At 30.6% G+C, this 18,140-nt stretch overlaps 1 protein-coding gene across 1 annotated transcript; it reads right to left on the minus strand.

Annotated features, from left to right (window-relative positions):
- Positions 1-14,286: 14,286 nt before the first annotated feature.
- On the minus strand, positions 14,287-17,586 carry LOC105778308 (probable beta-1,3-galactosyltransferase 14). Its single transcript, XM_012601997.2, has 7 exons — positions 17,141-17,586; positions 16,830-16,982; positions 16,655-16,737; positions 16,448-16,547; positions 15,685-15,798; positions 15,023-15,165; positions 14,287-14,719 (listed from the first exon to the last, which is right to left on the minus strand). Exons 1-7 carry the CDS (start codon positions 17,497-17,499, stop codon positions 14,616-14,618), a joined length of 1,056 nt encoding a protein of 351 aa, XP_012457451.1. The 5' UTR covers positions 17,500-17,586; the 3' UTR covers positions 14,287-14,615.
- Between the last annotated feature and the right edge of the window lie 554 nt (positions 17,587-18,140).

Genomic DNA, 18,140 nt, shown 5'->3' on the forward strand with positions numbered 1-18,140 from the left:
CATCTCTAGATTCTCCATAAAATATTCAATTATTTTATCCCTAGTTTAACATATCAACTCACCAATAGTTTTGTTATGATTATCATTACACTCATCATTCCATCCTATTGGGTTCATTTTTTTATTGTACTTAGTTTTCAATGAAACAAAATGTACTTCGTACTTGTATGTGTATTAAATTCTCTCTAAATTTTGGCATACTTTAACCAAAACATCATATTTTCAAAATACATATATTTTAAGTTTTTAAAGATAAAATTTGGGGTTTAATCTGAATGATAGTAGTGGATGCTGATCTTGTGCATAGATATTGCTGACTTAACCTCGAAAATTAATTTACTTCCAGTTAATAATTTGATTTTAAAACGACCCGATATAAAAAATTTGATTGATAAGTTCTTATGATCCTACTCAAAATAACTTGAATTCAAAACGGTTCGTAATTAGAAAATTTGAGTTAATGAGTGGGGACAAAAGCCTGTGGATGCCATTGAAAGGTAGGCAGGCTACTCTGGCATGCCAACCACATTGCATAGACAAATATAGCTATTGCAGAGGAAAAGGGAAACACAATCAATGATAATGGTATAGGCAATAAAACATGGGTAAACCCCATAACATGAAAAATTAAAATGGGGATTAAGGAGAAGAAGTCACATGATTTTTTCTTTTAATTTATGAAGCCAGTATTGTGCTGATGGGATTGGATGTCTCATTGGGTTGTTTTTTTCTTTTTAAAAAGTTGAAACATTAAATAAATCTTGTCTTTGTGAGAACATTTGGTGGCTCATTGTTTTAGTAATGTCATGTCTCAATCTTTGCTAAATGAAAATTGTGGTTTTTTGGGGGGTTGATTTTGAAGCAGATGAAGGGAGCAGAAGGATGCAAAAAAAGTAGGAATCTTTCACATGTCAATCAGTGGTTAAATTATTGTGAGGGTTTTAGGAATTGGATAAGCTTAAAAACCCACATGGCAAACACACTCCAACAATAATGAAAGAAAATGAAAGGGAAAAAAAAAAGAAACATGTTCAAAGTTAGTGATGATGGGTCCATTTTTGTATAATTATATGTTTAAAGACTTGTGCATAAGTAACATCTTAAAATGTCCTTATAGATCACATCTCTTTCATATCCAGATGGATTTTTATTAAATTTATTTATTATTTTTTTGTTATTTTATTTGCGATTTGATTTTTAGGTGGGTATAGATGGACGGTATGGTGTGGTGCGTTTAGCTTACTTTTTGTCTCACACTACAGTGTCGCTACAGTATTTAATCTCACCACCACCGTTACAAATAAATATACTGTCCATCTAAACCCACCCTTAATTTCATAAGGAGGAGAAGAAGAAAGAGATGGTAGAAGGAAAAAAAACCATGCAAGCCAAAAATATACTTATATTCTATAACACATTCTATACATCAATATCATCAAAATTAGATTCGTTCAATTATTTGTTATATTGTATACAAAGAATTATAAATTTATGATTTAAAGAAATTATTTATTTTTGGAACGAGGGTCTAAATAGTATTTGTTTCGATCATAAATGCATAAATCGATTTAAAATTTTAAATTAAAAGAGTGTTCTATAGTGAGAAAAAAGAAGCATCTACTAAATACTTTGAACATATATTAATTGTTACATTTGGTAAAATCGAATACTTGAGTTGTGAATATCCACGTTTGAGATTTACAACTCGTAATTATATACGTGGGTTTTGGAGTCTTATTATGTGTTGTTCTCATTAGGGTTGTTCAAACTGTCGGTTCGGTTAATAACCGAATGTAAAAAATTTTAGCCGTTAATTGAACCGAATTTTTTTCCAAATACATTAACCGAACCGAAATATTTTGGTTAATTCGGTCAGTTAACCGAATTAATCGAAATTTATATGTTTTTTTGTCTTTTGATTAAAATAAGTATAAAATATATAAAATATACATTGCTAATGTTAATTTTTTTAATAGTTCAAAAAACTTTAAATGGAGGCGAAAATAACAAATAATACATTAGAAACACTACATAAATCTTGAAAGTTAACAACCAAACAAAAATTTAACAATTATGTATAATATATATTATTTATTTCGGTTAATTACTCAATTTCGAATCGAATTAACCAATAACCGAAATTTCAAAAAGTCATTACTAACCTCAGACCGAACAAAATTCAGCCACCGATCGACTAACCGAATTAGATCGATTTAGTCAGTTAATTCAATTTTAACTGAACTATGAACACGCTTAGTTACCATGTATGGAATTTACAGTTAGTCAAATTTAACTTGAACTGTTCTAGTTCTTAATCCGGGCTGTAATTGTTTGATTTTACAATTTGTTCCAATTCTTACTTTATTTGTCCTATAACTGTTTGATTCTACTCTTTATGGTTGCTCGAACATGTACTTTTATTTGTGCTTTTACTGAGTTTGTAAAATTTAAAAGAAAAAAAGACTTTATATTAGTGAATTATAATTAATTTATAAATTTTCGAGGGTTAAAATATATATTATTTTAAATTTTTTAAAGAAAGCAAACTACAATTTTATATTTTTGGGGACAAAGTTATTTTCTTTGATTAAATCTGTATTATATAAGATTCAACATGAAAATTTGATATTTCTCTCTCACCTATTATATTTAGTAAATTGGCTTTCAATCCATAATTCAATAAATGTTGAATATTGCCTGCAAAGCCCAATGCTTAAATTAAAATCCAAACCACAAAGTCTTATGGGTGGAAACCATTATAGGATAGCCCACATCTAAACTAAGTTGGGTTTCTGGCCCAACATGTAATTTCAATGTGATATCTATTCACTACTTTATTTGGTAGCTGATATTTGCATATTAATAATTAATACATATACTTAAATACTTTTTATTATGGAAAAAAAATATGCAATTGATTTATTTTCTAAATAAATAATGTCGAAACATTAAGCTCAATTGAGGACTTCAATGAATTTTTTTTTATAGGAAAGTACGAACATAAAGCAAAAGACAATAATCAGTTCAAGTTTAGTTCGATATTGATATCGACACAAAACGATCAATTATCAATAAATTTTAAACCGCAATCGAAAGATCTTTAAATATGTGTAGATTTAAACTTTTTGTTACAACCCATTTAATAGCAACAAGTTATTGCATTTAGCTATCAAGTTTTGATACCCATTTTTTGAAACAAGATACCCTCAATTCATTTATAGGTTACTTTCATGTGATCTGTTTTGACAAGTTGAATATGCTTATTTTATTATTATTATTATTATTACAATAAATGTTATTGCATTTTATTTAAGGTTAGTATTTGTTCATTGATAATATATATTTTTATTTCACGAGTAGTCTTAAAAATTGTTACGTGTTTTTTTAAATATATATTTTTTAAAATTTTACTATAACACTATAGGACACTTGTCAACCTTTAACTTTATTCATGGAGTCTAAAAACTCCACTAGCACTTACCAAATATTATTTCTTTTATTTATATTTGACCATTAAGGTTTTATCTTGATTGGGTCCCTAAATATAAACCAAATTTTTTATGAAAAACGTATGAAATATCTATCCTCCGGACTCCCACCACATATGTGACATTATTCCAACTATCACCATTAAAAAAAAGTTGTCACTACCCTTTAATTGGTAAATAAAATATAACTTCAACACGAGTTTAAAAAGTTCAGAAAAGAAAGTCCTTACATAATATCCAAATGCAAATAATTTCTCAAATACATCATAAATGTCTTCAAGTGTAAAAATTCCAAAAATCAATCAATACATGTCACTACCATTGCTTCTGTATCACATTCATCTTTTAATTCTTCTATCAATTATGAGCATTATATCTCTTTAACTTCACTTGAACTTGCATATGAAAAACTGTGTTGAGTACTCTCCTTTTTTTAAAAGGTGGGTGAGAAACTGTGGAGTGCTCTCATTTTTTTCTAAAAAAAATAATAGTGAATGTGAGTTAAGTACTGATACCAAAATTAAATTTTTGTAAATATTTATTTTTTAAATAGGCTTATTATATTATGCAGGGCTGGCGGGGATGAGATAGGTACAATGTTATACCCACGCCTGTCTCATCACTCACGACAGGTCTAATTTTTGTCTCTATCCCTGCCCCACCACCCTGAAACCTGTACCCATCCCAGCCCAATTGAGGGTGAAATGGGGCGGGACCCTGCGAAACCCGCCCCACTGATGTCCCTAATTTACCCTATCATCAGTTTTTGAAAAGTTAAAATATATTGAAATCCTTCTATTCTTTATACATTTGAAATTTAGTCTTTTTACATTTATTTTAAGAAATTTAGTCAATTTACCTTTTAGACTTAAAAATACAACTTCAATTATTAATTCCGTAAAAAAATTTCTGTTAAATTTAAATTCATTACAATATCAATATTTTTCTCACAAGACTATGAAATAAGTAATATTTCTTTTATTTTAAAATGCTACACTAGTCAACTGCATTAATAATTAAACATAAACTTTGAAATTTGAAAAATAAAGGTTTGACATAGAATTAAGTGACCACAAAACATTTTATGATGGAAATGTGGAAACCAAACAGTGAGTATATGCAAATGCAAAGCCTAAAACAAATAATTATATCAATTGGTCAAAATGTTCGGCTTATTTAAGCTACATCATAATCCTTTTTTAATTTTTCTCTTCTATTTTTTAGGCTTAATGACAAGTTTAATCACTACTATTTACATATTGTGTCAAAATGATCCCAATTCCATTTTTGAGCTTTTTTGTCCATTAACCTTTGTTTTTTTTTTGTTTGTTTTTTTCAAGCTGCTTTTTCTAATAGACTTGATGAAAGTACCGTTAAAAAATTTAACGGGGATGATGTAAAATATTTTTACTGAGATGTAATTTATTACTTAGGTAACTCAATAAGATAATTACATGTAAAAATAATAAAATAAATAAATTATACATGAAATTAAAAATAACTCTTAATTTAAAGAAAATAAACGTAATTATCTAAAAATGGTTTCAAAATGAATGCATACATTTGTTTCTTGACATGTTTCAAAAAGATAATTAATAAATCAAACCGAAAAAACTGAATGTGTGCGTACATTTCAAACAATTTTTAGATAATTACGTTTATTTTCTTTAAATTAAGAGTTATTTTTTTTAACTTCATGAGTTATTTAGTATTTTATTATTTTCACATGTGATTATTTTATTGGGTTGTCTAAGTAATAAATTACACCTCATTAGAAATATTCCACATATGAAATTTCACATCATCCAGTTAACTTTTTTAACGACACTTTCATCAAAACTGTTAAAAAAAGCAATTTGAAAAAAAATATAAAGTTTAATGGCCAGAAAAGGCTCAAAAATACAATCAGGGCCATTTTGACAAAACATGTAAATGTTAGTGGCCAAATTTGTCATTAAGCCTATTTTTTATTACTCGAGCTTTGCTTAGGTGGAGTCATAAAAAACCACCTACAGACACTTTACGCCCAATCATTCCGGATAACGCTTGCATCCTCTGTATTACCGCGGCTGTTGGCATAAAGTTAGCTGATGCTTATTCCCCAAATACCGTCATTGCTTCTTCTCCGGGAAAAAGAAGTTCACGACTCGTGGGCCTTCTACCTCCACACGGCATTGCTCCGTCAGGCTTTCGCCCATTGCGGAAAATTTCCCAGTGTTGCCTCCTGTAAGAGTCTGGGTCGTGTCTCAGTCCAGTGTGGCTAATCACCCTTTCGGGCCAGCTACTGATCATCGCCTTGGTAAGCTATTGCCTCACCAACTAGCTAATCAGACGTGAGCCCCTCCTCGGACGTATTCTCTCTGCTTTCTAATTGAGATTGATCAAATTAATTGCCATTAGAGAGGCTTTCTCTTGACTGAAGAATTAAGGTCTCGACAACGTTGTTGTGGAGTCAAATTATAGTGATATTATTATTGTGCTCAATTCTTCCCATTTTGATATTTCTGAATTTGTCAACAATTGTTCTTTAACTGGATTAGATGAACTACTAATACGGCGGCTCACGAGCTTTGGTAGGGTCACTTTGTTCCATGTTAATTATCAGGAGTGGGAAGTCCCACGTTTCTTTTAATTTTTTCTATTTTTGCTGCGGATAGTGCTTCTTCTCGATAGGGGATTAATTTGTCGGCTTAAATACTATTATTACTTGCTTGTCTTTCTTTTGGTTAAAAGCAACCCTTTTTATTATAAAATATTAATTCAACTCAATCCAGTTTCATAAAAAAAACCCATCAAACTAAATAAATTAAAAATATTTAGAAATTAAATATTGAAAGGCATAAGACCTTATTTGACCCTTTAACTTTATAAAAGAAGAAGAAGTTATTTTAGTATTTTTACTTTTTAGTCCTTAATCTTGTGTTATTTGTCAAATCACACAAAATAGACAAAAAGATTAATGTTTGTTAACTTTGCTGATGTGGCAAACATCAACAAATAATTTTAAAGGATTAAATCAAAATTTTATTATTTTTAGGGGGCTAAAGTATAATTTTACCTTTACTAATTTAAAATTTTTAAATATTTAAAGGGCCAAAATGATAAAATTTCTATTTTAGTGGGGTTGGGGCCCTACCGGCCCCCCTAAATCCACCTCTGTATTTCCATTCATTTTTAAGTGATTTTATAAACAATACAAATTCAAGAGTTAAAAGAGATAAAAAAATAAATTAAAGACTAAAATTAATTTTTTTAAAAGTTGGAGGGCTAAAAAATCATTATACCATATTCAAATATAAGTAATTTCGATTCGTATGGTGTTGATTTCATTATATACTTTTTGAGTAAATTGAAAATAATTATGAATTTATTGCATGTTGATTACTTTTTAGAATTATATTATAATATGAGAGAATATATATCGCCATGGTTGACGCGAACACTGGGAGCCTCAACAAGGTAGAGTGCTGTGACCTGCGAGAGCTTGCGGTGATGAACAAAACGTTCGCCAATTATTGTACGACAAATTGGACTTTAGGCCTAAACCCCATTTTTTTTATCCAGTTCTTTTATAGATGAAAATCATTTGTTGAAAAGAAAGGACAAATCTCAAACTTATACCAAAAAAAAAAAAAAATTCTAATTTAAAGTGCAATTTAATGTATGAATTTTAATTTGAGATAATTATACATATGAAACTTTGATTGTAGTTCAAATTATCTATTGAAACTTTGAGATGGAGCGCCACATCAACGTTATTAATGGTCACATCAGTGCTGTAACGATTAAAGATGAAAAATATTGGTCAAAGAGATTGATTGATGCAATTTGAGAGTTTGAGTGCTTAATTGATATTTTCATGAAAGTTTAAGGGCTTATATACCCCTGTAGCCTAAATTTTTTAATTTAAGTGATAATGTGACACATATTCGAGTGCTACATCATCAAAGTTTTTCATTTTTCAAGTTCAGACTAAAATAGACCTAATTATCTAGTCAAGTGCCATAGTAGATGAAGAAAAGTATTGGTACCAAAATAAACTTAGTTACCAAATTTAGGGACCAAAATTATATTATCCCAATTTTGAAAGAGTTTGGAGCGATTTGGGAATCCAATGCGTCGAGTGAGCTTTTAAATTTTCATATGATTCGCCGGTTCTACTGATTCCTATATCTGCAAACCTTTGAGGACTAAATCGAAAGCAAATGTTTGCTTTTTTAAAAAGTGAATGTCACATCACCAATAAATAACTATATCAATTAGGGGTGTTCAAACTTTGGTTAAAATCAAATTAATTGACTGAATTGATGTAATTCGATTAACCGATTGGTTAAGCGATCTATTTTAGTTGGAGGTCGGTTAAAGGTTTTTTAAAATTTCAGTTAATGGTTAATTAGGTTCGAAATCAGGTAATTAACTGAACTTAATAAATAATATATTATATGTTTTAGGCTATTACTAATTCAGTTAATTCAAATAATTCAGTCAAATGAACATTATCAAATTATTATTATTTTTGATATGTTTTATACTTGTTTTAACAAAAAACAAAACAAAACATATAAATTTTGGTTCGGTTAACTGTTCAAGGATTAAAAAGTTTGATTAATTCGGTTAATACTAGTTCGGTTTGGTTAACCGTTTGAACACCCCTAATATCAATCGGTCAAAATGAGTAATTTTTTCGGTTATTAGGAATTCTATTCTGACAAAATTTGAATTTAGTCCATATATTTTAAAATCTAAAATTCAAGTCTCTTATAAGTTAAAAATCCTAGTTCAATTATTATCATTGTAAATAGTTTTTGTCAAAATTTGTCAACTTAACATGTTTTTTTTTTGGTTATAATAGCAATATCTTCTTCTTTTTTTCCCTTTAAAAGGGATTATAAGTGAAATCTCAAATAAAATATAATTAGAATTAAATCAGTTTTCAAAATTGAAATATATATGTACTTAAACCAAAATAAATATGAGAGAAAACTCACGCATATAGGTAAAAGTACCATGGAGACCCTTATACTAGAAATATAGGCAATTTGTAATAGCCCAATTTTTAGTGGTATCGAAAACAGTGATTTGGGATCACTAAATCTGACAAGCTTAAAAATTTAATAAATTAATAATTATGGGTCGAGTGTGAATTTAGAAGAATTTTTGAATTAGTGAATTCTGTGATTTAGTGAATTTTGTTGTTTAAAAAGAATTTAATTGGTAAATTGGGTCTAAAGCGAGGTATCGAGACCTCGAATTCATAAGCCGAGTCATAAATATTTTTATAGACATTTATGGAGTGTCACTGAGTTAGTATAAAAGTTTCGTTAGAAAATTTTAACGTTTAGTACTCAATTAATTAAAAAGGACTAAATTGAAAATAGTGCAAAATTTATTAAATTGTGATTAAATAGTTTAAGTGACTAATAAGGAGGGATTTAAAAGACAATTAGGCCTAAAGTATATGGGCTGGACGGTTTGGGCAAGAAAATAGCAAGAAAATAAGGAGAAATAAGGGCAAAATTGGAAATTTTGCAAATTAAACATATAAAATAAAGACAAAATTGAAAAATCTAGAGATATCATCATTTTTCTTCAGCCAAAATTAGGGGTGTGCAAAATTCGGGTAAAACCGAAAAAATTCGGTTAATCTACCGAATTTGGTTTATTTTTTGATTTTTCGGTTAACGGTTAATTCGGTTCAAAACCGGTCGGTTAATCGAATTTTTTCGGTTTAACCGAAAAAATTAATAAATAAAATTATAATAGATAAATAGGCCCACTATTCACCTAAACCCAATCCAAATCCAAGTATTCAACCCAACCCAATCATAAAAATTACAAATAATTTAATAAATAAAAATAAAAATAAAATTCTAAAACTAAAACTAAAACTAAAACTAAAGTCTAAAAGTCTAAAAATAATTTAATTATGTAGTGATTCAATTCGGTTAATTCGGTTAATTCGGGTAATCCGGTTAATTCGGTTAATTCGGGTAATTCGGTTAATTCAGTTAATTTTTAACCAAAAATAAAAAATATATAATTTTCGGTTAATTCGGTTAACCGACCGAATTAACCAAAAAAATTTCGGTTCGATTAAATTTTTTTGAAAAAATTTTGGTTCGGTTAACGGTTAAAAATTTTGAAAGGTCAGTTAATTCGGTTAATGTTATTTCGGGTCGGTTAACCGGTCGGTTAACCGAATGAACACCCTTAGCCAAAATGCCATAGGAGAGAGTTTTCAAGTTGGTTTTTCATATTTTTCATCATATCGGGAATCTGAAGATAAACGCGGAAAAGAGAAAGTATCAAACTAGTCTGTGAACTTTTAAAATCCTACAAATTGGCCCAGGTAAGTTCATACGGCTGAACTTTTATGATTAATTGTTAATGTGGGAATGATATAATGTATCAATCCGTATATTGTTCTTGAATTATGATTATGGTAAAAATGAGAATAAAATGAGATTGTTAGTTTAAATTAAAGGATATGCAGGATTGAGTACATACGTTCGGTAATCAGTGATGAATTGACAGATAAGTCCATGGTGGATCCATGGCAAAGTGTGAAAATTAGGTATGGTATTTCGATAAAGAAAACTATATTGAGTTGTGAAAAGTAGGTATGGTATTCCAGTGAAGAAAACCATATTGAGTTGTAAAAAGTAGGTATGGTATTTCGGTAAAGAAAACCATACTAAGTTGTGAAAAGTAGGTATGGTGTTTCAGTGAAGAAAACCATATTGAGTTCTGAAAAGTAGGTATGGTAATTCCGTGAAGAAAACCATACTGAGTTATAGCCTTGTGAAATATTCAAGCAAATTGTGGCACCGGGCAAACGATGTACTCAATTCTGTAAGACGATCCTTAATTTGACAAGTATTTGTAAGTGCAATTGAAGCTAAATGTTGGAATATAAGTTGATATTTGATATTGAGCTCAATTGGGTAAATTCATTGTTTGAGATTGTGGTTGGCAGGAAATGTTGTATTATACTTTGAAATTTCATGAATGCTATAGTACGTTATTTTATATGAATATTATTAAACAGAGATAATTGTGAAAATATGAATGTTTGAATAAAAGTTTTAATTTAGTGGAACATTGGATTGAGTACTTTCGTTCAGTAACTTATACGCATTGACGGAAAAGACCATGGTTGGACCATGGCAATATGTGATATGTGATTTCCGTATAAGATCATATCCGGGATATGGCATCGGTGTGATATATGCTTCCGTGTAAGACCATGGTTGGGCTATGGCTTCGGTGTGTGATATGTGATTATATGCAAGACTATAGTTATACAATGGCATTTTAAAAACTAAGTACTCAATTCTGTAACCGTTTCCTAAATTGATTAAGAAAAGTAAGCGATAAATGGACCCAAGAGATTGAAATTGATCATTTATTGATATTGAGCTCAATCAAGTAAATTTTTTCATTGATTTTGTGATTGATAGGGAAGAATTAGTGAAATTATATATTGTATAATTGTTATAAGATGTTCGGTAAGAATTATTTTCTATGCCTATGAACTTACTAAGCTTACATAAGCTTAATCCTGTGTGATTAATGTTCTTTGTAAATTGATGTGAAATCGGTGGATCAGATCAACACATCAGGGCACACTATCCAGATTACTTTGGTAAATTTTATTGTGCATCTTAAGGTTTATTTGGCATGTATAGGGTTTAATTGAAAGAAAGTGAATGTGTTATAAACTTAGTTATCAACATTTTCTACTAAAACAGTTTTTGGACAGCAGCATTGACATGATTTTGAAAAATCACCAAAAATGGTGAAAATTGAATTCGAAGCTGAGTGAGATATGAAATTAAAGCTGAATGAGTCTATTTTCACATGAAAGAAATATAGTAAGAAAAATAGTTGTATATTTTTAGATATTTGAATTTTAGTGAGACAGGGTCAGAATAGTTTTTGAAATCCCCTGTTCTGAATTTAGAAAATCATTAAAAATTGTACAGAAAGGATTGGAAGTTATAATTTATATGTCTAGATTCCTTAGTGAGTCTATTTTCAATAGAAACAAACAAGAATGTTATCCGAATTCTGTACAATGAGATAGTTAATTTTTAGTGAAGAGGGGTCAGAGCTGTCGAACAATGAAACAGGGGAGACTTTAAAGAATAAACTGTACTAATTGGCTAAACCAAAAATTCTGAAAATTTTATGAGTATAGTTTCAGGGAAATTTACGGATCTAAATTTCGAGTTTTGTAACTTGAGTTATAATTAAATTAGTGACTGTTGCGCAGGTGGACAGTTTTATTATGAATAGTGAAATGAATTGTTTTGATTTGTTTTAGTATTCGGAAAATTATTAATGTTCTCGGTTTGGACCCAAACCATTTCTATTACATGATTTAGGGTCTCGAGATTCCTTTTTAGGGACATATTGAATGAACGTGAGTGAATTAATTTTAAAAGAAAATTTTTATGCTCCGAACTAGTAAGTTAAGTTAGGTAATGCCTCATGCTCGACTCCGGCAATGGTCTTGGGTAAGGGGTGTTACACAATTAGCCCCTGTACATTAGATCAAAGAGCAAATTGATCCTTTTTGTTAAAAATTTCATTAAATTGTACTGAAAAAAAATTGGTATGATAGATAAAATAACTAGACAGTGACAAGTGACATGCCACATGTACCTTATATTGATGTATAAAGATCAAATTTTAACAGTAGAGATAGAAAGAATTTTTAGCAAAAATGATCCGTTTGCTTTTTAATTTAATGCAGATGGACTAATTTACCAATTTTTTTTTATATAAAAGAGACACAATACAATTTAACTCCTAATACAAGTACTCATATTACTTTTACCTAGATGAAACTAGCCATGGCAAATTAATTAAATAATCTTTTAAATTTGTCGACACATTCTAAATTTCTAGCTTTGTGATTTTCATGCTTTCTCAACTTTCACCGCCATTGTTAGTCGCACGATGAAAATGACACTTACATCTGTATCTCGCGTTTGCATGCATGCTATCCATTTCGAATCTTATAAGCCTCTGATGTTCGATTATCTATTACCCTTTTCCGATCAATCCATAAGCCTTTTCGCGATCATGTTGGAAATTTGAGGCTTTATAAATAAGGGTCATCAATCCATAATCCTTGCATTCAACAGAAGTGCTTTGTTCTAAATTCATTTCTAGCTACTCATAATCTTCTTTAAACTATGCCTTCTTTTGAGAAATGCCTGACCGAGGTTGATGTTAATAAGCAAGTAGCGATTCCGAGCGACTTCGTTCAGCATCTGCCCGATTACGAAGGGGGACGAACGATAACTTTTCCGGTGCACGATGTTTCCGGTAATTTGTGGGAGAACTTTGGATATTATATTAGGAAAGGAGATGATTATCCTAAGCCAGTATTTCAAAAAGATTGGCGTAAATATGTTCGAGTTAAAGGTCTCAGGCCTGGTGATAAAATCATCTTTCGAGTTGAACGAAATGGTGATAATGGTGCACCCATATATACAATTGCAGCTCAAAAGAAGATTGAACTTCTTGGCTTCCCCATTTGGGGCCCAGAGTTTTAGTCATTTTATATTTAAATTAATTTCCATTAAGTTCTTCTTGTTGTTGTGAATTAAGATTATGTATTTTAATCCTTTAGTGTTGTATTTTCTTTTTCAAATTTGATGTACTTCTATTGTAACTTTCATTTGAGTTTATGCATATTAATTATACTTTTATATCTAAATATATGTATTCATCGTTTGTTTCTCTCTCTGTAAACTTTTCAATCAATATTTCAATACAATTATCAAATATATAATGGTTTTCATTTGTAGTAAAAAATGTAAGGATAATTTTTTTCTTATCCACTCTCAGTAAATAATTTTTCCTCACAAGTAAACCATTTAATTAGTTTTAATGATTAAAATACAATTTAAGGTGAGTCAAATTTCTAATCTTATTTTAACTCCACAACAGATAGGATAATAATCCTTAATAATTTTCCCAAAAAGTTGATGATAAAATAAATCCAAAGCTATCCTTAATAATCATTGAAGTTCTATAGACATTTAAACAGTATTGGGTCTGTTTTACTCATTTAATTACAATTTTTTTTGATTTATTCTCTGTTAAATCATTGCTTATGGACCTGGATATGGGTAGTCTATCCATGACTAGGATGAAGCTTGGGTGAAATTAAGTTGAGGTCTGAACCGATTAATATTGAAGAATCAGCGGATGAATTGTGGTTAAAGGTGAAATGCCATTCGAACTCAGAGCTAGCTGGTTCTCTCCAAAATGTGTTAAGGCGTAGCAATTGACTGAACATCTAGGGGTAAAGCACTGTTTCAGTCAAGGGCCGCGAGGGTTGTACCAAAAATAAAATTATGATTACAAGTATAATAACAAATTAAGCTCTTCAATAATTACAAGTTATATGAATTATGATTATGTATTTTTCATCCATGATGTTGTATTTGGTTTTGATAAAATTTCATGTACGCTTAATGTAATTTTCATTAGTATTGTTGGAGTTTAATTTCGATAATTTATTGCCAGTTTGGATTTAAACTCTGTTTCCAAAAATTCATGATAAAAAATTCCTAAGCTAATCATTGGTATTTGGTTTCTAACCCTAATTTAAAAGGAAATGTAGATTGTAAGAACTTAGACATATAACTCGAGCTTTTAAGGATGTTAAACCAAATATCATTTTGTTGCATTTCCCCTGTTTCTATTTACTGTAAGTGATCAGCTTTGGGACAACGCACAAGGCAGAAAAACATAGATACATACATTGCAAAAACACAAATTTAACCAAATAGAAATATTTAGGGACCAATATTTGATGTCAAAGAGCAGGGGGGGGGTAATTTCAAGATCACAATTTGTAGCAGAGTACATTTTACAGTAGGCAATGGAACCTTGTGAATTTGGTTTTGTTTTGAAGTGGTAAAAAAGAATGGTAATGTAAAAAAATATATTGGAAAACTTATTGTTGGTAAAAACGGGAAAACAAAATTGGGTTGGGGTGATTGAAGGAGGGAAGTTAAGATGTGTAGCATGGCAGCAGAGATCAACTTAGCAGAGCAAGCAATTCTCTGAAACACCTTTGTCAATATTAGAAAAATCTGTGTGAATTTAGGCCAAGGAAAGCTGTTTATCATCCGATGGGAACGTTGAACCATTTGAGCACATTTCTTGCCGATGAAGTTCCAATATCCTTGTCTCCGGATTACATAGTCCTGTGAAACAGGAGTAACGTTAGAACACAATGTATCTATAGCTTTCAAAACCATTGGTCTATTGCACAACCATTTTCAGCTTCAAAGATTCAGATATCCATATCACCGGCAATCTTTGTATATCGGCAGATCCCATGGTGTTCTCCACCATATGAATGATGGAAACGTACAAAGAAAACTCGTGGGGCATATACACCATTTATATTAAGCAAATCCTCAGGTATCATGTGCCAAACCTAACAAGCTATGAAGTACTTTGGCAAGCTTGGAATGACTATTTGTATGCTTTAGTTGAACACCAACCTGAACATTTGGGGATATCCAAGACAGCAATGAATGTAGGCGTACACTTTCGCTCACACAGTCTTCGGTTGTTCTCAAAGTTGACATTCATTGCAAGCATCCATGCGCCTATTGTAACATCTTCGTTACTAAACATCCGAAAACTGCAATTCATACAAAACAGAAACAATCGTAACAAATCAGAGATTTGAAAAGTAAGGGATGCATCATGAGTAACGGCACCTCAACTAATGTTACGAAATGAGAAAAGACGTGTTGCAAAATATACATTCGATTAAGCTTTCCAAATATTAAACTTTCTTTTAAGAAAATCTACAATTTCCACTACAAGGAAACCCTCAACCTCCTCAATCACAACAATGGAGGAGGGAAAGACAAAAGACTTGATCAAAATGCATAGTTTTTTAGTTATAGTAGATGTATTTAGTGAACAAAGCTGGCCATGGCCGAACAAAAAAGAATTCAATCGTTTGAGTAATAATTTAGACTAAGCATGCAGAGTTCGAAAGAAGGGTTAAAATCAGCCAATGTTTGCCGGAAAAGCCTACACTGTCAGCTAGTGAAAACCCTGATCCGAATATGAGAAGGAGGGAACAAGAAACATAAGAAAAGCGAGAAATTGACAATTATGGGATTAGCTCTGAAATAAATATGAGCACCACCTGTTGTTTCTCAGAGCAACCAAACTTGCAACAACATCTGCCGAAAGAGCATATAAAGGACCGTAGGCATGAAGGAAGTACTCCGAGCCTAGTAGATAGGATAGTGGCTCATACCTGTATGAATTTAGTCAATTCTAAACATTCTATAATATATGAATATCTGCAAAAAAGAAATCCTACCTTTTTGGTGTCATATACTCTTAACACTAAATCTTGTCTAAAACGATTCAAAACAGAAAACCATGATGTACTTAACTTTTTAAATATCTTAAATCACATCCTCATCATCCTAAAAGTACATCTACAAGTAAAACACAGTAGAAAAATATAAACGGGAAAGGCACATTGCAACATTCCATGCTACCGGTCCATTTCCATCAAAGGAGAGCACATAGACAGAACAAGATACATATAAACGGGAAATGTACATTTATATACAATGTAGCCTTCCATGTGTACATACATTTCAAGGTATAGAGCAACATAGATCTTTAAATATGAAATTCGTCTTTTGTCAAGATAATTCAAGATCAAGGATATCTTAATAGGTTATCTGTAAATGAAAGTTTCTTTGCCTTCCTTGTAGTAAGGATCTCTTGTGATTAAAACCAAATTCGTGGAAAGAAATGTAATTGATGTAGCCCGAAATTTTAGAAGCTCATTGATAGTGAGAACAAATTTATAGCCCAATTAACACAGTTGAAATATGTAGATATCTAAACCATAGGTTAAATAATATATATATATAAATACGAATACTAACCATTTCAACTTAGGATCAGTAAATACCGGACCCTTTTTCATGCATCCGAGGTAAGTCTGAGAGTGAGAACGTTCTTTAGCTAATAGAAGTGATAGTCGATCTGAAAATCGATAATAAACCATTGTCAACTAACCACATAAAGTCATTGTATGAAGGTAAAGAATACCACCCAACACTTGCATAAAAGAGTTAAACTAATCAAGTCACCTGGCCTCAAATATATATCATCATCAGCTTTGACATAAAAATCAGAATCATAGAGTGCATAGGCAGCTTTAAAGAATGCTAACCTGAAGTAGACATTCTAAAGTAAGGGACCGTCTTTCAATTGAATAACATGACTAATTCGATAACCCAAATATTTGGAAATAAAGAAACTAACGTTTTGTAAGGGAGTTTACTGTATTCCTCCTCAAAATCTAACAAAAGGAAATCATCATATTTTGCTACTTCTCTCCCCAGCTGTGCCATCTTTGATCTATCATTTGTTCTACCAATTACAAACCTAAAAGCTAATCCTGTTGCTTCTTCTAACCTGAAAAGAAAATTATTTGCATTAAAAATATTAGGTAAATTCAAACATGATTGTTTCTGTATTTGATTAAATCTATACCATTTTCCAAGTAAAAGAAAAAAAAAAGTGCTTAGAACAGAGCTTAATATATTAACAAATTTTAGGAAAAAAATATATACCGTTGGAGGCCTTGATGATAGGAAGGCATCCAAGTCTTCCTCAAGGACCGTCTTCGACCGACTGAACGGAACCCGGTTTGGATCCCAACGAAGCCCATAACTTTATGCCTCTTGGTCCCATTAACATCAACATCTCCATCGGAAGTAGCAGTTATATTGACATTCCCGGGTTTGTCCAAAAGAACCCGAACGGATCTCAGGTCGGAGAGACATTGGTGACCGCAGTCAGTGGAGGAAAGGAAAACGTAGAGGGAGAAGAGGAAAGAGAGGGTGGAGAAGACGATGAGGGCTGTTGATCTGGTGAGGCGCGTGGCCGGCGGTGGATGGCGGGAGTGGAAGAATTTGGGAGATGATGGCATAACTGTAAATTAGATTTGATCTGCCGTTATTGGTCGTTATATTGGATCTCTTTGTTTATGGGCTTTTCGGGTTTCAAGACAAAGACCTCTTTTAGTTGCAAGGGAATTATGCCAAATCCAGAAGAAATTGTTTATTTATAAAAAGAAAAAAGATAAAGATAAAGAAAAAGAAGAAACGGTTACATGTGAAATTTAGAATATGTTAAATAATTTTTTTTTAAAAATGGATTAATTTTGATATCAATTATTTTTTAAATTATAAATATTAATTTTAAACAAAATTAATATGATAAAAATAACTAAAATATGAAATGACATAAAAAATCATCATACTAAAATATACGAATCTATATAAAATGAATCATCAATATTATGGGCTAAGCCAGAATAATTTTAGAGGCGGATGAAATTTTAATTTTTATAGTCTATATCTTTATAATTTTAAAGAATTAAATCAAATTTTTATAATTTTAAGGGGACCAAAGTGTAATTTTATCATTATTAATTTAAGGAGGTCTAAATAGCAATTTTATATTTTAGAGGGCTGCAGCCCTACCCCTAGATTCGCCTCTAATTAATATTCAAAATTTTTATTATATTATGACAATATCAAAATATAATCTTAACATAACATAAATATA

Source organism: Gossypium raimondii, chromosome 1 (assembly GCF_025698545.1).
Source record: "Gossypium raimondii isolate GPD5lz chromosome 1, ASM2569854v1, whole genome shotgun sequence".
Taxonomy (NCBI): Eukaryota; Viridiplantae; Streptophyta; class Magnoliopsida; order Malvales; family Malvaceae; genus Gossypium; species Gossypium raimondii.